Genomic DNA, 21,982 nt, shown 5'->3' with positions numbered 1-21,982 from the left:
TTTCATGGTCTCTCCGACTCCGATTGCCGAAGTTGCGTGCAGGGCAGCCCGCGTCCTTCCCTCCTCCTCCACCTTCCTGTTCGGAGCCATCAGATAACCGTGGTTTGTTCCCCTGTGCTCTCACATGGCACTTTGCAGCTCCAGGTTCTCAGCCGACCAGATTCTCTGTCAGTTCTCACGTGCTCCTTGTTTGGGAAAACAACCGGATTTGGTTAAGATTTGTTCTCCCTCCTCCTTATCCAAAAATCTTTGTTTCCTGTTGCAGAAACAAGGAGAGACGTGGCTGCGGCGTCCTTAAAAAACGTGGTGGGATGAAAATAAATAGTCTTTATCTATGAGATTCCTTAGTGTGCTATATTGGAAATCTATGAGGTTTTCTTCATCGCAGTTGGAAATCAGGAATCTGATGAGCAGGCTAATAGCAGCGTTTTATTATGGCCTTTAAAGATGCACGGCGCTTTGCTTGCAGCCATCTTCTGCATTTCAATCAGACAGCGGTGCTCTTCCCCGTGTATAATTTCTGCAGTGAATATGCTGGAAGTATTTAATGTGCTGAAATCCCGTTATTTAGCTTCTGGATGCAGTCATCAGAGATTTTAGCAGTATTTGGAAGATTCACGTTGCTTAAGATCGTGCGCTCCTTGGCTTTTAGAAAGTCTCCCAAAATGAGAAAAAGTAAAAAGTAATGAAGAAAATGTTGAAAAAGAAGAGAAGTAATGTGAACTTTGATGTTCAATTTTGAGATTACCTCTGGGAATGAGGCGTCGCTTCTGGGGAAGCCTTTGGAGATGGATAACATTGCTCAGACCGGAGCCTCTCACAGGAGGCACGTTAGGAAAGAAGTGCAAGAGGAATCCTGGTTTTGGCTGAGCAGTGGGTGAGGCTGTCCTAGAATGGCGTTAATTACACTTTAAGTAGTTGAATGCTACATACCTTGCCCTGAAACTGATTTCAGTTTCCATGCATATAGGGCTGTATAGTGCTACATTACGGACAAAAGATATGCTTTATTCTGGAACAATAATAATAATAATATCAAATCGTATGTAATATGGTTTTCTGAAGGGATGAGATGTCACAAAAAGGTAATTGTGAATTCCATCAGTTTTTTCCTTCTGCATCATAAAAAATCTATTGCTGCTATTTCTCACCACTTTGTGGTTAAATTTTCAGCCCTTTGAGCAGTAGCTCACCTAATCCCCATTTATTTGTATTATTTTAACATTGTAAACCTTCTGTCTATGTCCCCCCGGCTCTGACCCTCTGCTCCTATGGAGCAGGAGAGCTGAGATCCCAAATGTTGCTTTTGGTAATGGCGTGACATTAAAGTGTAACTCACTGACGAGTTTCTATACTTTGTTACATGAACATGTAGGACTTAATGTATTTTCTCCCGAGGGATTTTTCCCACTGCTTATAAATAAAAGCGTCACTACTCGGTACGGAATCACCTCCTCATAGCTTTTATGGATTTAATTGCATTTGAGGGCTTCATTTGGATTAAAAGCTCCTGGTTCCCGTGCTTGTGGTGTGCAGAAGGGTTCCCAGCGTGGAGCTGTGCCTGCTCCTGGCTGCTGCATGCAGTGCTTGCAACCAAGCATGCTGCATGGCAGCTGCATGGGAGCTGTGTCGTGTCTGAGCACTGTTTAAAATACTGTTGGAGGCAATAGCTGGAACCTCGGGTGGAAAAACCAGTGCCCTCTGTCTTCAGAACTTTGTTTGTTTTGCTTGGGGAATGGCAGGAAGAGAACTGCACCCGATGGCTTCAGGCTGTCGGGATTTGTTTAAGTAAATGTGAAATGTAATTGCAGCAGCTCCCTCCCTCCCAGAGACTGGATTCAGGTTTTTGTTGTTTTTAAGCTTTTCCTTCTCAACCCACTAAGACTACCAGAGAAGCTTTGTGCTGCTGCACCAATGTTGCTGGGATCCTCAGTGAAGGGGAAGCCCAAAGCTCAGGTGATGTCTGACATTCTCGCTTTTGGATATTGGTTTTAAAGCAGTCAGTTACCAATGGAGCAGAAAATAGGGGTTTTGGACTAAGCGTTTGTTGCTGTTTTGTTGTTCTTTGCGGGTTTATTTTGCTCTATGCAGGATGAAAAGTATGGCAGAGATTTTCCTTCCTGCGTGCTCAGCATCCAGAAGCATCTCAGTTCGATTTCCTCCGCTCATGCCCCACTGTTGCTCAAAGCCTTCTTCATTTTCAAAGCGTTTCCCTTTGCGTTTTGCTCTTGCATTTTTTTTATTTTTTGTTTTGATCACATTTCACCCCTTATGTTCTGGGAAGTTTCCCATTCCCATAGCCTGCCACGTTCTCTCCTTTTCCCCCTTCTCCCTCTGGCTCCCCTGCAAGCTCTTTTCTTACATTCCCGTTCTGAGTGAGCTGTGCCCCCAGCACTGCCTGCTCATTGCAGTGCCATCAGGCACCACTGGCACCACCTTCCATGTTGCCAAGAAACTTAAGAACTCAAGGAAAAACGAAGAGAAAAGAAAATGCAATTTGCATTGACGTTGCATTAAGAGCTGTCCTGCCACAGGACATCAATTCCTTAAGACACATTCATCCTGCTTCCCTTCCAATGGGAAGTGAGCTCCTATGCAAGCAGTCCTATTTTTAATGGGGGCGTTCATAGCTCTGTTAGCCTCCGGGAAGGCCAGGCTGGGGGTGGCTGCCTGCAGATGACACGGAGCTCTGTGAGGACAGGGCTGCTTGCTGCTGATCCCTGCCCATCGCAGCGGAACACAAAAGCCCCAACTCCTCCAGCCTTGAAGGAGGCTCATCTTGCAGATGGAAATCTCAATTTAAAACGTTCCCAGTGCACAGTCATGCGCTTTCGCTAGCAAACGGGCACTTCAGAGAGTGTTTTTCCTCCCTGCGTGCCCCAAAGAGGCACGGCAGTTGCTGATGATAAACCCAACAGGTGCCCAGGCTGCCGGGTACGGGGCCAGTTGGCCGCCTGCCTGCAGCACACAGTGGCTGCATTGTGTCCATCGGTTTTGGTGTGCTTCCACGGCCACAACAGGGATGGAATAGCCCAGTTGAAATACATACTTCAACTCCTGGGGGATTAAGTGCGTTTCCTTTGCTTTACAGTTCAGAATTTTACAGTTTCTTTGTTTGGGGGTTCTCAGATTGCTTAATGATTTTTTTTTTTTTCCACCGTTTTGCCCAGATGTGTATAATAGTAGTATTTGAACCTTAGTAGGTTTGCCAATTTTATTACTCGACATATGGTATATCCTTTTATTTTTGTCTAGTATATCACTCTTTTGCTAAGAAATCCCTCGGTACCCACTTTTTTCTTATTATTCTTCAATTCTGAGCTTTGTAACTCTGCTGTACTCCAAAATTCAGCTTTTTGGTGGTGATTCTAGGAGACAAAATATCAGATGTTTCGATTCTGTCTGAGAAGTATTGTTTAAGCTGTCGCTTACTGAAGTATTACCATAGATTAAGGTTGAAACAACCCCTTCCCCAGCTCCCATGTAGCCTACGGCTTTCAGGCATGGAAGAAGCAGCATGTGAGGGTGCTTTGGATGAAAGACACGGTGCTGCAGATGTGTCTCTGGCACAAAGCTCAGCCTGTGCTGCTGGTGCTGGGGAGCCCAAAAATCCCAGCCGAGACCCTCATGAATCTACAAGGCCAATGCTGCCAGCTTGGCTTCTTGCAGAGATTTGGGCATCCCTGCTCTGTTCCACCTCCAAACCCTTCCTGAAGCCCCCAGATCAGCAGAGAGGTCAGGGTGGGACTCACAGGCATGGTTGCTTTGCCGTAAGGTGGAAATGCATCCTTCACTCTGAGCATCATGTACCCACTGTTAAGCTCTTCAGGAGTACGTAATATTCCTCTATCCAACCCCCCCAGTGTGTGGCTTGTCCTTGAATGTTTATCATGTATTTATAGTGACCAACATTTGCAAAGAATGTGAGCAGAAATTGTTTTCCTGGTAGGCTTGGGAGTGAATTCTTTGGCGGTTTACATCTCTATAACTCAATTAAATGGCATTAGGATAGATTTACATCAGCTGAGTTCTCAGCCTGGAGTCCAAATATAATTCTGAATAATGATGGTTTTACAAGTGATTTTTTTCTCTTTATAAAATTTTATTGGTGTTTGCTTCGCAGCGGTTTCTTAAGCTTTGCTTCCCCCGTAGTAAAGTCTGCCTGTAGGAGAGTTCAGAAGGATATTTTGTCTGTGAGTGACTCAGAGAGCCTCGGAATAATCTGTAAGCTGCTGAGACTATCCCCAATGTACCATTTGCATGATAAGTCTTGTACCAGCTTCCCATCTCAATTGTAAAGACACAAATTGTTCAAATTCTGTCATTTGTTTCCCACGCAATGGGAACGAGCACGGCTTTCTGCTGGCAAACATTTTGCTAATGCATGTGTCTGGGTTTGGGAAATACGCCTTGCTGTGCGATGCTAATTGCAGTTAATAATAATAACCTCTCAGGTAATCTTCTATATAATGGGGAGTGAAAAGAATTTCCTTACAGCATGGCTGATATTCACAGTGCAGTGTTTTATGGCTGCTGTGTTTCTTGAGGAAAAGGCTGGGCTTCTGTCACAGAGGGCTCGGTGTGGTACGATGCACTGTTCTCCAGTTAATACAAAACCAGGCAGAAGTGCTTTGCTGTGTTTTGTCACTAGAAATGTTATCCACACCACTGATATCCATGCATTTCGTGAAGGTTGGAAGAATCCACTAAGGACCATCAAGCCCAGCCCTAACCCATCCCACCATGCTCACTGCCTGCATCTCTCAGTGCCACATCTCCATGGTCCCCAGGGCCAGAGGGCCTGCAGCGTGCAGTCATCACTATCCACAGGCTGGCTGAGCTTTTTTTTGTCCGCTTACCTTGGGTTATCCTACTGATACACCTATTGGTGTCTTCCACAGGAGACATCCAGTATTATTTTCACAAAATCATAGAGCATCCCAAGCTGAAAGGGCCCCATATGGGTCATTGAATCCAACCCCTGGCCCCACTCAGCACCACTCAAACCCAAACCCCATGTCTGAGAGCAGTGCCCAAATGCTCTTTGAGCTCCAGAACGTTTCTAAAATCAGAAGTCATTCTGCTTAATAGAGTTATATAGCTTACGCTGTTGGGGTTTTAATTAGAAGCGATAGTGGCTGCCTTTGGTGCAGACACAGCGCGGTTTGCAGTCGGCTGAATTTTGGCTTTTTGTGTCTGCAAGTTGAAACCTGTAGAGCAGCTCAGCGAGTCGCCCAGCAGGAGACGTTCAGCTCCTGCCTGGATGCTGCCAGTAGCGTGTGGTTCATCTCTGATAAATGGGAGGGTTTGGTAATGGCAGTGCTCGGCGCTCACTTCCCTGGGACAGGTCTGGAAGGATTGCTTTCCTCTGCTGAGAACGCCTTTAGAGAAGAGCTTTCATCCTGGCACGGACAATTTTTCTCAATTTTTTCATATTTCTCTGTGAGAATTGCTAGCCCTGCCTGTCAGTTTCTATAGTTTATAGATAAATGCTTGAAGATACATCTTCAGTCCGCAATCCCATGTTTATAGGAGGGGGGGTAAGGCTGTGAGACTGGAATAATTCGAACCCACGCTGCCCCCCCGGGCTGGTTTTACAGCACACATTGCAAATTGCCCACAGAATTTATGTCTCCCTCAATCCCACTTTGCTTCTCATTTTCAGTAAATTTCACACCCGTCGCAGCTTCCCCAAAGATCGTTCAGCAATGGACGTTTATGGGAGCATTCACAAAAGGAATTGCAAAGTTGCAAGTTGCTGGAAATGCCTTCAGATTGGCCGTGATTCAGTGCACTGTCAGCAGCTGGCCTTTGATTTGCACGCACAGTCACATCCCACCTCTGTGTGTGTGCATTTACGTGTGGGTATTTACATGTGGGGCTGCCCCAACGGTGACAAGTCACGAGAAATAGAGTCTTTCATGAAGCTTTCCAAGCTGGGAGGCATGGAGGATTTCCAGCCACAAGCAGGATCCTTGAGAGGCACTGAATTTAGATTGCAGTTGTTCTTGTCCTGAATGACTTTTGGATTTAAATAGGTGAGCGTGGGAACCAAGGAGAGAACGTGGAGGCGTCAGGTGACCTCTGCATCGTGGGCTGTTAGGACCTGACCTGGGTTAACAGCCAGGTTTTGCTTTCTCATTCTTCATATTATCCACTCTTGAATCAAGCCTGAAGGTAGAAAGAGCTGGAATGGTAAAAAAAAGACATGTTTTCTTCATCAGAGCATGACTGTGCAGTAGTGTGAAGAAGGCAAATGCACGGCAGCTGCGCAGAACTGCTCTGTGCCATGGCAGGGGTGAATGCAGGCAGGAGAGCATGCATTTAAACCTGAGAACAGTGCTGGGAAATAAAGAAATGGGCGTAAATCGGCTGTGAGTAACTGTAAGGTGGAAATGAGATGGATGTTTTCAACCACTGTGAGGTTCTAGCAATTAACAGAAGGGTAATCCCTTTTCTACAGTGTGGTTGCCTACATGTCAGAGGCAGCTCAGCCCCAGCTGCACAGAGGGAATTCCTTCAGCAAGGGGTGAGGGACTTCTTGACTTCTCCAGGTTTGCACTGTGTTTAAAGCAAAAAGTGCCTTTAAAGCCTGACCTTTGTCCTTGTATTTTGATGAAACTATGAGTGTCATGTAACAGATTTTTCTTTGCTTGTTTCTTCAATGGTTTCTCATTCCATTTGGAATCTTATTTTCTTTTTTCCCTACGGAAGGCTCTGTCTGAATTGAAAAGGTGGTATTTTTGCATTGTGCAGAGCAACAGCTTGTCCAGCCAGCAGCAGCCTGTCACCTTTCTGCATTCTAAAGAGCCGATGGCTGTGCCTGGACCCGATCTGTTCCCTTTATAAAGGCAATGGAGAGCTGGCAGAGCTGCCCTGAGACCTGTTCTCTGCTGGTGCAGCTGTGCTCTTCTTCCAGGAGAACCCCATTGCTAAATTCAAGGAACCTCGAAGCCTGGCTCCTGCTCTGACAGCTGCACCGTGGCCTCTCTGCTGCTGGGAGGGCTCTGCACGCTTGCTGGTGCCACCACATTTTTAATTGCAATTGCAGCCTATTAGTTTAAGATCATTAATCAGAGCTAGAGCTTTCCGCTGCCTTTTATTTCTCATTCCACGTTGTCTGTGATAGTTATAGGTGTGATGTGCTGGGCATTCTGCTTGCTGACACGCACGCAGTGTCCCTTTCCCATGGGACACTTCTCTGAAATCTGCATTTCTCTCTGCAGCCTGACAGGCTGCTGCTGTAGCCACAAAGTGACTTTTAATCCTTTCTATTTCTCAATGCGAAAACTTTTTTATTATTTTCCAAGGTGAGGATGACATAAATGTAAAAGTGCCTCCTGTTACTTGATATTTAATTATGAAAGCATCCGCTGGAAAAATAGCATGGGCCTGGTGTAATCAGCGCTGCCACAGACCTGCTAATCTTTTCATTTGGTCTAGACATCAAGGATGCTTTGTGCTGAGCTGGCTCTGCCCTGATAATCTCAGACCTTCTGGACTGCAAGTTTCGGGACTCTTTATGAAGGGGAAAAACTCCTCCATAAGCCCCTTTGCTTTACGTGTTCCTCTTTTGGCTGATAAATGCCTATTTGATTAGTTCATGGAAAAGGTATTTGGGTGAACCTGACCGCGGAGGCAGCTCGGCTCCGTGCGAGTGCCTTGATGTCTGGGAGCTGGGAGCCCCTGTGTGCTCCCAACCACAGCCCGGCTGCTGGGGCTGCGGCTCTGAGCTCTGACAGCTCTGCTCAAACATCCCTTCCCTTTGCCATGCCACTTTATTAAAGGTATTCTTTAATTTTGCTCTTAAAGAGATCCCCGTTCCTTGGCAGTGGATCAGAAAGCGATGGACGCCTTTCCTTCTGCTTTTGGATGCATCTTCTGTTTTTCTCCTCCTCTTTGTTAATTTCAATAATCCTCCTCGTTATCTGTTTTTAATCAGTTCAAAGATGATAAACTCTAAAATAATGGCTAACAGAGTGTTTTCCCCAGCCTACACATTCGTCGAGCACTTTCAGTCTGCAGCAGGGTTTCTGTACCGACTTTAATTAAGGAGCGGGTGGGAGGGCAGCAGGGAGAAGGAGGGAATTCCCTTCACCTGGAAAATGCATTGGGAAAGTCATTCTGGGTCAAAACAAAGAAATCCTGTCTCTCAACAGTGGCCAAAACCGATTGCCTGAGGAGGAGTGGAAGAGTATAAATGAGGTTTTATATTTTTTATGGACTGGTTGCTTTTTGTTTTTTTTTTTGTTCTTTGCATGGAAAAAAAAGCAACAGATTTTATCTACCCAGGAATGACTCTGGTGCTGCCTGAACTCTACTGCTGTCTGGTCTGGCACAGTGCAGGGTCTCACTGAGGATCATGCTTGGAAACCAGGATAGCCCTGCTGCTGGGATGGGTGGAGCAGCCCCAGCGTGGTGCTCCGGACCAAGCAGGGTGAGGCCCAGCTCTCCTCATCACTGCCATCCCCATAGAAATAGGTGGTTGTGGCACGATGGAAATGCAAACCAAGGGGGTGAAGAGCAGTAACTCCTTTTCCTGGATGGCATTGCTGTGGATGATGCTGTGTGAGGTGGCTCCAGACTACTCTGAAGCCGTAAGAGAAAGGAGTCTAGAAAGTGAGCAGCTGAGATGGAGATGCATTGCTGGTTCCATTTGAGCACTGCATCCAGGCATGGGGCCCCCAGCACAAGAAAGACTCTGAGCTCTTGGAGCAGGTCCAGAGGAGGGCACTAAGATGATCAGAAGGTTGGAGCAGTTCTGCCGTGAGGAAAGGTTGAGGGAACTGGGCTTGTTTTGCTTGGAGAAGAGAAGGCTGCAGGGAGACCTCATTGTGGCCTTCCAGAACTTGAAGGGAGCAGAGAAACAGGAGGGGGGTGGTGATGCATTAGAACAGGTTGCCCAAGGAGGCTGCGGATGCCCCATCCCTGCAGGCATTCAAGGCCAGGCTGGATGTGGCTCTGGGCAGCCTGGGCTGGTGGGAGTTGAAAGCAGATGATCATTGTGGTCCTTTTCAACCCAGGCGGTCCTGTGATTCTCTGTTGGTTTTCCCTTGTTCTCTCATGTCCTTTGGTACTGATGCTGGGTGATAGCAGCAGTGCAGTGGTGTGTGGTGGTTGCAGAGCTGCAGAGAAGATAAGAGTGCTGGCAGCAAACATCTCCAGCCTTCCTGATGCATTTTCTGTTCATCCTCACCATAGAATAATGTCTTTTATAAAATGAAAAATTTTTTTCTTCTTATTTGTGGGAATAAAAGGCAGGAAGACAAAGCAAAATACAATTATCAGATTGCTTTTTTTTTTTGGCTTCGTCACATTTTAAACAACTAACACAGGGAAAATTTAAACATGTTTTAAATATGTTTGTTGTTAATTCCTCCAAATTTCATGGCAACACCCCAGGGGTGGGCTCAGAGCTGACCAGGTTTTCCCCTAACTTTGCACTGTTTGCAGGCCTCCGTGCTTCTTGTCTGTAGCTTATCAGATCACGGTGCCAGATTATCTCTCTGCCAGCTTTGAGAAGCTGCACTCAGTTGTCAGCAGCTTGTCTGCTAATAGGCACAACTGTTCTCCATCAAGGCTGCTTGAGCAAAGCATCTGGAAATGTGGAAATTCAGAGGAAATCTCACTGGTTCAACCCAATGGAGAAAACTCATGCAGCTTTGGAGGACGGACTGCCAAACTATAAATATTTATATAGTAAATGCATATGCTTGTGTGGAAACGAAGTGCTTCCAACCATGTGAGCAATCCTCCAAACCTGTTTTGTGTACGTTTCAGTGCAGAAAATACCTCTCCAAGTTTTATGTGTATGAATGGATGTTTAGACAGGAGTTGCCAAGGAGCACCAAGGAGGTGATGCACAGCTGCTTCTCTCTGCAGCAAGGCACTTGCATTCAGTTTCTTTCACCTGATTACTGTTCTTTTATATATTTTTTTTTATTTTTATTTTTTGGGTGGGAGCACACGTGATATGTTTTGCACTTATTTCTGCATATGTGATTATGTTTTGCATAATGTTTTGTCCATTTTTTATACAGTTCAACTGAGGGTTTCACCTGCACTTTCCATCGGTCTGTTTAAACAAGAACTGAGACAGAGAGCAAAGCAAAAATGGTATTTACTAAGTAACACAGCTTGTGTGTTTAAGTGACTTGTAAAACCAATTAGATTTCATTTTGTTGTTAATACTCATTGAATCCAAGAACGGCCTGGGTTGAAAAGGACCACAATGATTGTCTCATTCCAACCCCCTGCTGTGTGCAGGTCACCAACCAGCAGCCCAGGCTGCCCAGAGCCACATCCAGCCTGGCCTTGAATGCCTGCAGGGATGGGGCATCCACAGCCTCCTTGGGCAACCTGTTCCAGTGCCTCACCGCCCTGTGTGAAAAACTTCCTCCTAATAAACAACGTAAACCTCCCCTGTCTCAGTTTAAAACCATTCCCCCTTGTCCCATCATTATCCACCCTTGTATACAGCCATTCCCCTTTCTGTATATATGCACCCCTCAAGTATTGGAAGGCCACAGCTCCTGTCACAAGGATTAACTGAGTAGATGGGCTGAGTACCAACTTCTACCAGCAGAACTCTTGGTAGGATGCCTGTGCTCAGCTATCCGTGATTTTCAGTGTCTGTTTTCATATCTGTCTCTTTTTTTTTTGTCCAGTACAGCACAAGTCATTGTAACCGTGTGCTTTTTTTAGTTTCATTTCATGCTTCCTCTATAAATCTTCGTTCATAAGAGGCATTACGAAACGTTGCAATTCATTTCAGCACTTCGTGTTTAACGATGATCACATAAGCACATCTTGGGACCTGTCAGTGCAGGAACTGCGCTGTGATGAAATGGTGGCATGCATTTAAGGACAGGGCTACCTAGGGAAATCCGTTTGGATTTTAGTAGGATGTCACTTTGAAAGCAGATTTATTTTCCTCAGAATTGTTTTCTTTTATCACTGCTTTTATTTTGCAGTGAGAACTTGTTGCAAATTTGGTTTTGAGTGGCAGAGTTGGTGTATGTCAAGTAGAGATGCTTTCTCCATGGAAGAATTTTGAATGGAGTCCAAAAGCAGATGTTTCAACAGATTATATATTATCTTTGTTGTAGTAATACTACAGTGTTCATTTTAGTTCCAGTTTGTAATGATTTATTTTAGACTCTGAGAGTTTCCATGAGAGCTGCAATTTTGATCTTGCAGTCTTCTCATGAGAATTCTTGGTGACTTTCTGTGGTTTTTAATGTTTTTATGCTTGCCCAAAGGTACTCGTGGGTGGATGGCATCATACCTGATCATCCATGGGCTCTGGGACAAGCAAGTTCTTTATCTTACGTTTGCCAACAGTGGAAGCTAGACCTTGTGCTGGATCTATCTTTTATCTTCTCATGTATATGTTCCTATTTTCCTGGTTTTGCTGGAAGATCAGACACCTTGTGTGGTTTGCTTCCATTACCACACAAAGACTTCCCATGCTTCTGGATTTAGTTCCATGGAAAATAAAAGCAGTGTCCACCTGCCTTCAACCCCCTGTGAAGACCCTCATCAGTTCTGCTGTGACTGCATGCACCCAAAGGAATGAGGCACAGGGCTGATTTCTTTCTCCTGTAGCAGTCAGGAAGCATCGTATGAACTAACACTTAACAAACATGTGTCCCATTGGAGGCACCTGGAAGACAAAACTGCCACGAGCAGCATTTGCATGTCAGTATTAAAAAGGTGCTCCAAGTGCGTGGCTGCTTTGGGTGACATCCATGGTGACACCCACAGTGTGTGCAAGGCTGTTGGGCAGGCAGGAAGCTCTCCTTTACTCACTGTTTTGCCAAAGGATTGATGAATGATTTTCCATGAGCCCCATTCATTCTGCCACGCTGACGTTTCTGTGCCATTGCAGTCCTTATTGTTGTTCTTTTGTTTAAAGAGTGGCCTACTGAAACAGAGAGGACCGTGCTGCCCTATTTTTGTTTAAACTCCTACAGCATTTCAAAGGCTCGCTGTCATAAAGTAAATAAATTTAATCAAGCAAATAGGTCATTATGCCTTAAAAAGCCACGGGAGGTAATGCTGATTTGGTGTCTTAATTGGTTTCCAAGCTAAAATTAATAGTGTGTGGAATCCCTCTTAGTAACATGACTCAGAACTATTTATTTTTCAACTCCTCTTTTAACTCCAGCTGAGATTGATGGGCATGTTATCTTAGCGTTTGGGAGATGCAAGCAGTACTGGAATGACAAACATTTCTTGACAGCTTTAGAAAGATGGATGATGTGATGCCCTGCAACAGGTTGGGCTGTTTGTGCTTTCTGATGGGTCCTGGTGGGGCTGTTGCCTCACTTTCCATCTTAATGAAGGTGAGACCTGTTTATTGGTCTGGGGTGTCTTTGTAACTTGGATTCTCCATGCAGAGGTTTGTCATCCAGCCCTTAACAGAAGGGCATAATGATGGCCACCCTCATTTAATGGTCTCGGCTTGCGGTGATGTTCTATAAGAAGAAAAAACTACTGCATTTGACCTGCAAAACTGGAGCTAATTAAATGCATCTTATACATCTGTTATTTGATTGTTGCTGTGTTTGGCAGTTGTGCATATTCTGCACAAAAACGTGGTGTTTTGAAGATAGAGCCCTTACCCAACTACTTTGCTCTGGGTAAAACCCCTCAGCTGGAACAGAAACTCCATCTAGGTTTGTAGGCAGCTCTCAGTGCCTTTTGATCAGCAGAACTGGGATGGCTTTGTGAAGCAGCCCGTGGTCTGGGAAATCAGAAGGAAATAATGGGTGTAATAAGGATACTGATAGCTGCCTGTTAAGTTCCATGCAGATGGGAGAGGGGGTGGCTATTTATCTTAATTTGCTTTATTGCCAAGCTGCTTTTAAATAAACCCAGTGCCATACAAATGTAGGTAGTGTAGCACCCATCAGTGTGCCTTTGATAAGTCTTTCAACATTCTCAGCTCTTCCTAATCAAAGAAATGAGCGCCTTTTGGAGCCGAGTTCTCTTGCCAGTTAAATGTAAGTCTTCCAATCCCCTGCAGATATTTCTTGCTTCTTTTTTTTTTCAGACATCTGAACAACGGCCGAAGTTGTTAAATTTCTGTCTGTATAAAAGAGATGCTTCTTTCTCCATAGTCTCAGTAGATTGCCTAAATGCTCCATGTGTAAGAACGTGACTTGCAGCTCTTGCCCTTCTCAGCTCCCCCTGACATCAGCTCTTCAGTACCTCACTGAATTAAATCTCGGGGGATGATTTTATTAATATTAAGAGGCCTGAGCTGCTGGTGCGTCCAGCAGATCGCTCCTGTGACAGTTGGGCAAAGTTATCAGGCTGTTCTGCTAGTCAGTGTTGATGCCGTTTTACACCCTTGTTCACACTTAGAATCTTGAGCCCAGATTTTGTTCCTTGTTTTTTGGTGTGGGATTTTTTGTGTTTTTTCTTTTTATTTCCCTTTCTTAATTCTGGTGGGCTTTTGAGGCTTTTTTCCAGGAGCTGAGGGCTCTTCTGCCAAATGCCGACAAACCAAAGCAAATTAGTTTTTCTCAGGTGTCAGCAAGTGCAAGGAAGAAAGTAATTTTGTATTTCCAAACCTTAAGAAGTGTTTAAGAGTAATTAAACTGCATGTATGCAAATAAATACATAACCTTTCTGTGGCCCAAAGCAAGCAAGCCTGCTGCTTGTGTACAGTGCTACTTTTGTCTGTATTGTAAGAAAGAAAGCCATGAGCAGTGAAAATGAATGCATCTATGCATGATATAAGAGCCCAGTTTATGGATTACTATTCGGGTGCCTGGCAGGAAGCACATTGTGGTGGATTAGTATTCTTATCGTCAGAGTGACAAATTATAAAGAGCTGATTAAAATGACCTGGATCCTGGACACATGGGTAGGCAATGGGAGATGTGTGGGAATGATTTAAAGCTCACCTTTACACTTCTGTGCTCTGATCTCCTGGGAGAAAACAGAGCAGCAGCGACGCTACTTTGTTTTATCGCTCTCTGCAGTAGTCCCAGGGGACCAAAAAGTGGCTGACAGCGATGCTGTGGGGGGCTCAGGATCCCTGTGGTGGGTTCCTAGAGAGCAGTAAAGGCTTCGCATCTCGGCCAGGCGCTGGGGAAGCTGCTGCCTGTTGGCTCTCAGTTGCCATCTGGAGGATGTTCGTGCCTCCCGGCTCAGCGTTATGCACATCTCCCACTTGCATTGGGCAGCAGAAATACTGCCCTAAGAGTTCCTGAGGAACAGCTTTCTTCCACCACAGGAATTTGTCTAAGCCATTTTCAGTATCGGGTTTTATCTGCAGTGTTGCTCAAAGCAGCTGCACTGTGTCCAGAGGACCCGGTCTGGTGTATTTTAGGACACAGAGTAACTTAAACCAGATACTGACCTTGTGCAATTCCTATCTTCAGCAAAGAGATTGTTGTGTGCAGTTGTGTTTGTTTTTTAAATTACATGTTGTCCTCGTGGCACGCTGGTGTCATGACAAGCGTGATTTAATGCAAAGGAATCTCTTTGAGAGCGTGGCGTTGCAAAGGGATTTGGGGTGTGTTTTGGTAAGCACAAAAGTGGTGTTTTTCTTCAACTTTGCAGTTGTTCCTAAAATGCACAGGAATAAAATAGTTCTTGAAGATCAGAAAACATGTACCTCTACTTCAAGTAGGCATCAACTTGTAGTTCATCGTTTATACACAAATCTTGCATGGGTAGGTGGTTGACTTTGGGTGACTGCAGTCCAAGTGTTGGATTTTGTACAAGTAGATTGTTTTATCTTGTTATTCCAGGGAAATAGCAGCCTGGGCTGCTATGAAATGGGGAGGTTGGTGTCCTGTGTGTGGCAGGGGAGGTGGAGGTTCATGGTCCTTGAGGTCCCTTCCAACCCTGGCCATTCTGTGATTCTGAGGTGGAGCTCAGAGCTGTGAGACACATTTATAGCCATTCGGGTTTTAAGGTGCAGAGGAAGAGCACAGTGGTGCCCAGGTCCATGCCCAAAAGATGGGGTGGGAAGGCGTTCATAGCACCTGGAAATGGCTGCTTTTGGCTCAGGGAGCCCGGGGGTGGTGACAGACAGGTCTGAAGTTATTCACACAACTGAAGACTGCATGTAGCCCTTAATTACGTTTTCCTACTTCATGGTCACGACTGTGCCAATCCTTGGCCATTGCAGTGGGATCTGCGTGGGCAATGAGGCACACTGCTGTCTGGACCGTGTCACTGACACTCCTGAGTGTTAGCACAGCCATGCTCTATTCCAGCTCCTTGTAACAGCACTTGTGATAGCACCAGAGGACTTTGTTTGGCAAAAGTGTTGATGAAGAGGCCGTCAAGCCACAAGCCTTTAATGACTTGGTTTTCTTGGTCTCTAATGGGGTTTGGATGAGCTGACAACAAATACAGAGTGGACACATCTCCCTGCTGCCCTGGTCAGCTGGGTGGAAGATAGATGTCACTCCTGGAGGCACTTTGGGTGGGTTTGGGGTTTCCCTTTATTTTGGAGCACGGTGCCTAGGGCGGCTGGGCTGGCATCTCAGCTCATTTCATGGGCACTGAAACGAGTTCCCGGCATACCATGGGAACTCATGACACTTTCTGGTTAATTGTACTCAGTGTTTAAGCACAAAAACCTGTAAGATTTCTCAGGGCAGGGGACGGATATCCCTGAGGACCCTCAGAAAGTCCCATGCTTGTAAGTGGCCAGAGAAATAGCAGCACAGTCTCTCCTGAGCGCCTAAAAGCCAAGCCTGCGCAGCATGTCATTAATCTTCCAGGACAAATAAGTGCTAATTGAAGTCTGCGAGTCTTTGCATTCTCAGCCTTGAAAATATGTTTCTGAAGTGACAGATCTCCACACTTTCTCTGCAATTACCTCCTGTCCTCTTCCCTGCAGATAGCAATGGGCTGCTATGAGGAACGTGTCTTCAAAACAAGCAGCGTGGCAGCTGCTTTACCTAGCAGCTTTCCTTGGCTTCACTGGAGAGTGACAGCGTGGGGTTTAGCTGTCCTTCTCTACCTGTAGGTAACATTGTTCAGGCTTGCATCAGTCTTGTTTTTAATTAGAATCTTCTTTGAAATGGAAAATATTAAAGCAGGTCTATAGCTAGGCTGGGAAGTGCAGAGCCAGAGGGTTTTCAGATACTACTTTAAAAAAAAAAAAAGAAAAGACAAAAAGAAAGAAAAAAAGCCATTTCTAATCCTTAAAATATTTGGCTTGCTTTATTTTCATATCTTGAAGACAAACAGGTGCTGCATGCCCTTTATGATTCTCAAATATACAATCTCCAAGCCAGCAATCTCTAAAGCCTTCCCTTGTTTGTACAATTAGGGTGGGATTTTCAGAATCACTCAGTATTGGTCTGCCTGTGCTCTCATTGAAGTCAAACTGCCATTGACTTCAGTGAGAATAGTGTTAGATCAGTGCATGAGTGCTTTTGAAAATCCTTCCCTTGCGTGTGTTTTTTTTAGGCACATCTGTGTACAATTGAATAAAAAGACCTTTGTAATATACTTTAATTATTCTTTGTTGTTTTCATATAAAAGTGATTGAAAGGAAACCGGGAGAAAACCTATAATAATAATCTCGACTTTGATCTTATTTACCATAAATTATATGTTGTGTTTTTCTTTGCTTTTTATGTAATTATATGTTACTTTATCACAATATGAGATAAATCACTGGAAGCACATGGAGTAGAAATAACCAGATAGTATGGAGGGGAAGAGGGCTCAAAGGAGGAGCTGGAACAAGAGGTTTTGCTGAGGAGAGGCTTTGCCACTGCTGTCCCAATATCTTGGTCTCACCCTGCAGGTCATGGGTTTGGAAATGGGTGGGTTTGCACTGTGGAGCAGGAGGTGGCGTCCCTGCAGTGATAGCCCCATGTTCTGCTCCCCTGCTGTGCCACCACTTGGCCCAAACTGCCCTGTGCTGTCTTGAGAGCTTGGGAGAGGAAGAAATCCATCCTGAGAGCTGTTCTGCTGCTGAGCCACCTGCAGGCTGCTCAGATTAAAGGTACGAGGAGCCAGGGGCAAAGCACGCCTTGTCTGGTGCCTCACTTAAGTCCCCACAGTCAAGTGGGATGACTCTAAGCACGCCTGCTTGCGCTGCAACTCAATCTGCCTTGCTTTAATTGCAGTGTATCCATAAGCTGTTTGCATTCGGTAGATGCTTAGATCTGGGGTGAGACCCTGGGAGCAGCACATCATTTGGAGTGCTTAGAATCAGGCTGAAGGTTTTGTGCTCTGTGAGAGCACAGGGCCTTAAACAGGGCTTTAAACCTCCTCTACGGTCTGTGTTGGTCAGGAGCCTGTGGATGGGGTGGGAGGGCTCTCTGGGTCCTGCCCAGCCCTGGCATTGGTATTGCAGTGGGGAGATCCCCAGTTGCCACAAATTAAACTGTTTTGTAATAGCAAGGTTACACTCTGGCTTTAGACTCATGAGATTATCAGTTCTGATGTAAACATGTGTTTAGAGTTATAGGGAAACGTGATGTCAATACATGGAGGCCAGTTGCCCCTCCAGCATCCGCTGCTCCAGCACATGACCCAACTCAGAGCTGGCTCTGGGTGCTCAGCTTCCAGCAGAGTGGATAGGGAAAGCTCACTGGCCTCCATGTGAGCCATCCATTTGATAAACTATACGACATGTTGTTCCTCGTAATGTGCTCTATTTATGTTTGTGTGTTAACAGGAATCAGGGTATTGAATTGTCATAATTCAGGAGCTGAAATTGTTCCCGCAGGAATGACCACAGAAGGCAAACAGCTCGTGCTCAGACTTTTCCATCCCTAATTAATTGCAAATAGTCAGGCCACTCAATCTGAGAACTTAATAGGTGGTGGCTGTATTTAACTGCAAATCAAGTGCTTGGTGATGGTGCGGAAGGAGTGAGCTTGGGAGTCCTGCTCGAGTCTAAATTATGTAATTAATGTGTGTCCCAGTCAGTGCTGCGGGCTGCTATTGCCAGGAGGAAGCCTGAAGAAATGAAGCAGTCTGCAATGTTTCACTTAGAAACATAGAGGAAACCAATATGAAGCAGCTAAGGACAAAAAGCACGGCTGTAAATAACTGTAAGCAGTAGTGTGGCAGCTAATCTAAGATTTGTTAGATGTTTAAGATATCATTACTGTATATTAACTAGATGAGATCTACACAGAGAGTCTGGTGAGTCTGCCAGAGAAATAAACCACAAAGTGTAGCTGATTTATTTTTTTCCGACGTTGTGTCTTGAATCTTCATACACACTGATAAAAATTTAGGATGGGGTCTGGAGAACCATTGCCAAGTTTTGTCACTCAGGGATTGTAGCTGCTGTAGGTTTAACCCTCCTGCTGCCCTTTGGTGGCTGCCTTCCCAAAAACCTATGGGAGAGAATTCTGCCTTGTCTGTCTGGGCTGATGCATTCAGGCTTCCAAGGAAAAAGCATCTTGAGAGCTTCTGAAATATTTATTTATCCAGGATTCGTGCTGCTGAGTTCACTGTTTGCTGAAGCAGGCGGTGCTGTGCTGGCCTGGCATGACGTCGTGTGTTTGAGTTCACTCTTTCATTCCTGTGGCCATGATGTTTTAAATGCACATCTTTACATCTTCCTGGAACATCAGGGGAAATAATTCCAAGTGGAGAGGGCATTTTATCAAACATCTGGGAACAAAATGTAGCAGGTTTGATCCATGGCATCTTGCTGACATGCAGTCACAGCTTGCTCAGTGAAAGAATCCGGGCCATTACAAATAAAAGGATTTTTCTTAGCTGCTGTTCAATGAGATATGTAATTTTTTGCGTGTAGTTGACATAACAGATTGTTCAGATTGTCAGATTTAGAAAAGCAAAGGAGTTCAGACCTAAGCCATGCAGCAGTCTTAATTCTGGGAGCAGAGATGTCTGTGTACAGCAGGGACTGATGCTTTGGGACTGCCTCACTCAGAGCGAGGTTTCTTGGTCTAAATATGTTCTATCTACTTCTATCTAACTACTACATAAAATATGCAGCAATGTGTCATAAGCTGATTCTGTTTTGTCACATCATACCGAATGCATACCTTTCAGTTCTCTCAACAGTGTTGAGCATCCAACTGTTCTTCATTTCTGCCTTCTTATGTTTCAGTTGGAGTTTAAAACTTACACGTTATTGCAGTTTTACCCATCACACACTGAACGCCTTCAGCTGTGAGTATTTAAGAGCCAGGATCTCTGTGCGTGCCCAAGTTTCAGCTGGACGTCAGCTCTGGGCGGTCAGTGCAAATACAAAATAAGGGAAGTTTGTGCCAACAAAATGAAACAAAACTGCACACAGCCCAAAATATTTTCGGAAGAGAAAGAAAAGAGTTTGACTCTGTAGAATTTTCCCTTGCCTTGCTCTACCAGTCTGATGTCAGATGATATTTTTTCTTCGTTTAGCATAATTGTGTCTGAAATGTAACAGTGAAACAACCCATTAGCAAAATGCTGAGCTGTCAGAAGCAATCACTGCCTTCCAATCCAGACAGAGTGCTTTCACTTCCCTGGGTGTACTTGTTGCCATTTTGTACAGAGGGTCTTTGTGAGACCCCCAGCACTCACACCGTGCTGCTGCAGCGATGCAAAGCCGACCCACACCTCAAAGCTGCTGTGCATTGCTGCCTTGGGGCTCGGTGCTGCTGGGCTGGGCAGCTCACAGCAGGGATGCTCTGGGACTTTCATGGCCAAGGGGTGCCAGTGGTATCCCCTCGCCTCCTCCTCTTCCTTTCTCCATCTCATTTGTTCCCAAATTTGGGCACTTTTAGGAGCATCTCAAAATACGAAGGCGATGCCCACTGCTGAACCCTTTGGCTTTAGGGCACGCTGTTGGCAAGTTGTGTCCAAGCTGAAAAACTGTAGCACGTGGGCCTGAGCACTCACACAGGTAGGATTTTCCTATGACCTCAGTGTGGGGAATGGTAGAGCTGTCAGGAATACAGCTGAAGATCTCTCCTTCGGTGCTGCCCTTACAAAAACCTTTATGATTTCCTTTAATCCCATCATTTCTTCACGGCAATACTTTTTTGTGTGGATAAATGTGGGAGATGCTTTGACTTTTGTGATAAACGAATGAAACAAAATCCATAAGCATTTCATTTTTTACACAGATTTTGGCACTGTCAGAGCCAGGATGTTTGCAAACTTTGTCTTTTGCCGTGTGAAAGGACGCATCAGCTTGATGAAGTGACATAGATCTCATACAGCAGTCACCTTAAATCCATCTGCAGTCTGTCTGCTCAGCATGTCGTCGTCCTGATGCCTTGAAATCCTGATCTGTTGTGCTGCTTTTCCTACACGTTCACTGTAATTGGGTTCCTACCCCAAAACCTCAGACATAACGTCAGTAGAAGATATCCTTTCTATAAATACATATTGCGCTGCTTATAAATAGCTTTTGGTGAATCTCTGAAGTATGGTGGGGTTTATATATATATATTTCAGTTTTTATTGCTATTTTGTCCATGTAAAACGAAAGGGCTTTGTGCTGCTGCACGGAAAACCTCACTCAGCTTTTCCAGTGCCATTTTCTGTGAAGCAGCTCTACAGAAGCCTGCAGGAATTCGTGGTGTGCTGATAGTGCTGCCTCAGTGTTCCCACAGGCGGTGTTTAAAGTCAGATTGGGTTGTGCTGTTAAATAACAGCAGATGCTGTGCTCGCTGCCTGCTGCCCAAGAGAGGAGCTCAGTGCAGTTTGGGTGGCATTTCACGGGAGCTGATTGGTTTTGGGGTGGGTTACAGGTTCTCGGATGGTAGATCTTGAAAAACGGCATCTGTCTTTAAAATATCAGAAGCACAACATTGGTGAGGGCTGTTTGGCTTAGTATAAAACCGGGGGCAGAGCAGTGTGTACGAAGGCCCTGTCAAACCTCGAGGACTTGGAATCAGCCTCTGCTTCAAAGAAGGAACTTCTGGGGACTTCAGCAAACTATTTTTGTCCTCCAGGTGATTTTCTTTCTAAAGGGATGCCAGAAGTATTACTGCAGACTATCAAAGCTCCATAAAAGGAGTTTGCCATTTCAGTTGCATTTCTGAACCTTCAGAAACGAGAGATGAAAGCACGTGCAGATGCAGACACGGCATTCCACGCGTGGCACGGTTTCCGGATCCTTTCATTTTGATTCTTCCCTTTCTTTTTTTTTTCATTACAGTTCTTTGAGGTTCCGTTTGACTCGAATATGAACAGGACAAAAAACAGACCCCTGGTGCGCGGACAGATCAGGTAAGGCTGCACACACCTGCTGCAGCTAATGAGCATTGGGTCTTAATATTGCTTTTATCTGTCTCCAAGTGTCTCTCTTGCTCTCTTCAGATGAGCAAAAATAGCAATTTGCAGACAAAAGAAACGCATCTCTCTGTTCTTTCATACTGTTTCATGTTTGTGACTTTCATGTGAGGTGTTTGGGTAATCAGCTGCCCTCTGCAATCCCAAATTCCTCAAGAAAGCAAACCTCCACTCCTCTTGTGTACTCCTGCACGTGCGACCAGACTCCGCGCAGTGCAGCAGGGTGTCATTATGTTCCCTTGAAGGTTTGCATTGGATCATAACAAAAAATATTCTAAACTTCCCATCTTGAGAGGAACACGAGATGGTGAGCTGTTCCCATCCCTCCACTGTATCTGTTAGACCAATTGCATTTGCCTCAGTCTCCTGGGATGTCATTTCCCAAGCAGTTCTAGAAACCGTCCCATAGAGTGCTGCTAAAAATTACCTGCATCAAAATCTTCCTTTTTTTTTCAGTGGTTTTACAGGGCACTGTGCTGTCTTTGCCTTTTCTACGTGTAAAGCTGGAATGAGAACTCAGATTGATGTCATCTAAGGAAGTCTTATACAAGTGTCATCGTTTAGCTTCTCATCACCTGTATCTAAATCCAGGAGTGCTGTATTTGCGTAGAGTTTCCCTTAAAAAGATCCTGCAGTCACTCTGTGTTCTGTATTACGTATCAGTTCAGCTTCTCAAAGGCTGTTTCCCAGCTAAAAAAGCAAAGTGAAAAAGAACATCAACAAAAAC

At 45.1% G+C, this 21,982-nt stretch overlaps 1 protein-coding gene across 1 annotated transcript in view; it reads left to right on the top strand.

Moving 5' to 3' along the window:
* LOC125702203 (protoheme IX farnesyltransferase, mitochondrial) overlaps nucleotides 1–21,982 on the top strand; it is a 93,809-nt gene that overhangs the window by 37,989 nt on the left and 33,838 nt on the right. Inside the window, exon 5 of the mRNA XM_048965158.1 lies at nucleotides 21,122–21,192. Coding sequence (XP_048821115.1) covers nucleotides 21,122–21,192 — 71 coding nt within the window. The remainder of the gene's footprint in view (nucleotides 1–21,121; nucleotides 21,193–21,982) is intronic.

This window comes from Lagopus muta, chromosome 18 (genome assembly GCF_023343835.1).
Source record: "Lagopus muta isolate bLagMut1 chromosome 18, bLagMut1 primary, whole genome shotgun sequence".
NCBI lineage: Eukaryota > Metazoa > Chordata > Aves > Galliformes > Phasianidae > Lagopus > Lagopus muta.
Note: the sequence above shows the minus strand (reverse complement) of the source record. Positions and strands in the feature narration are given on the sequence as shown.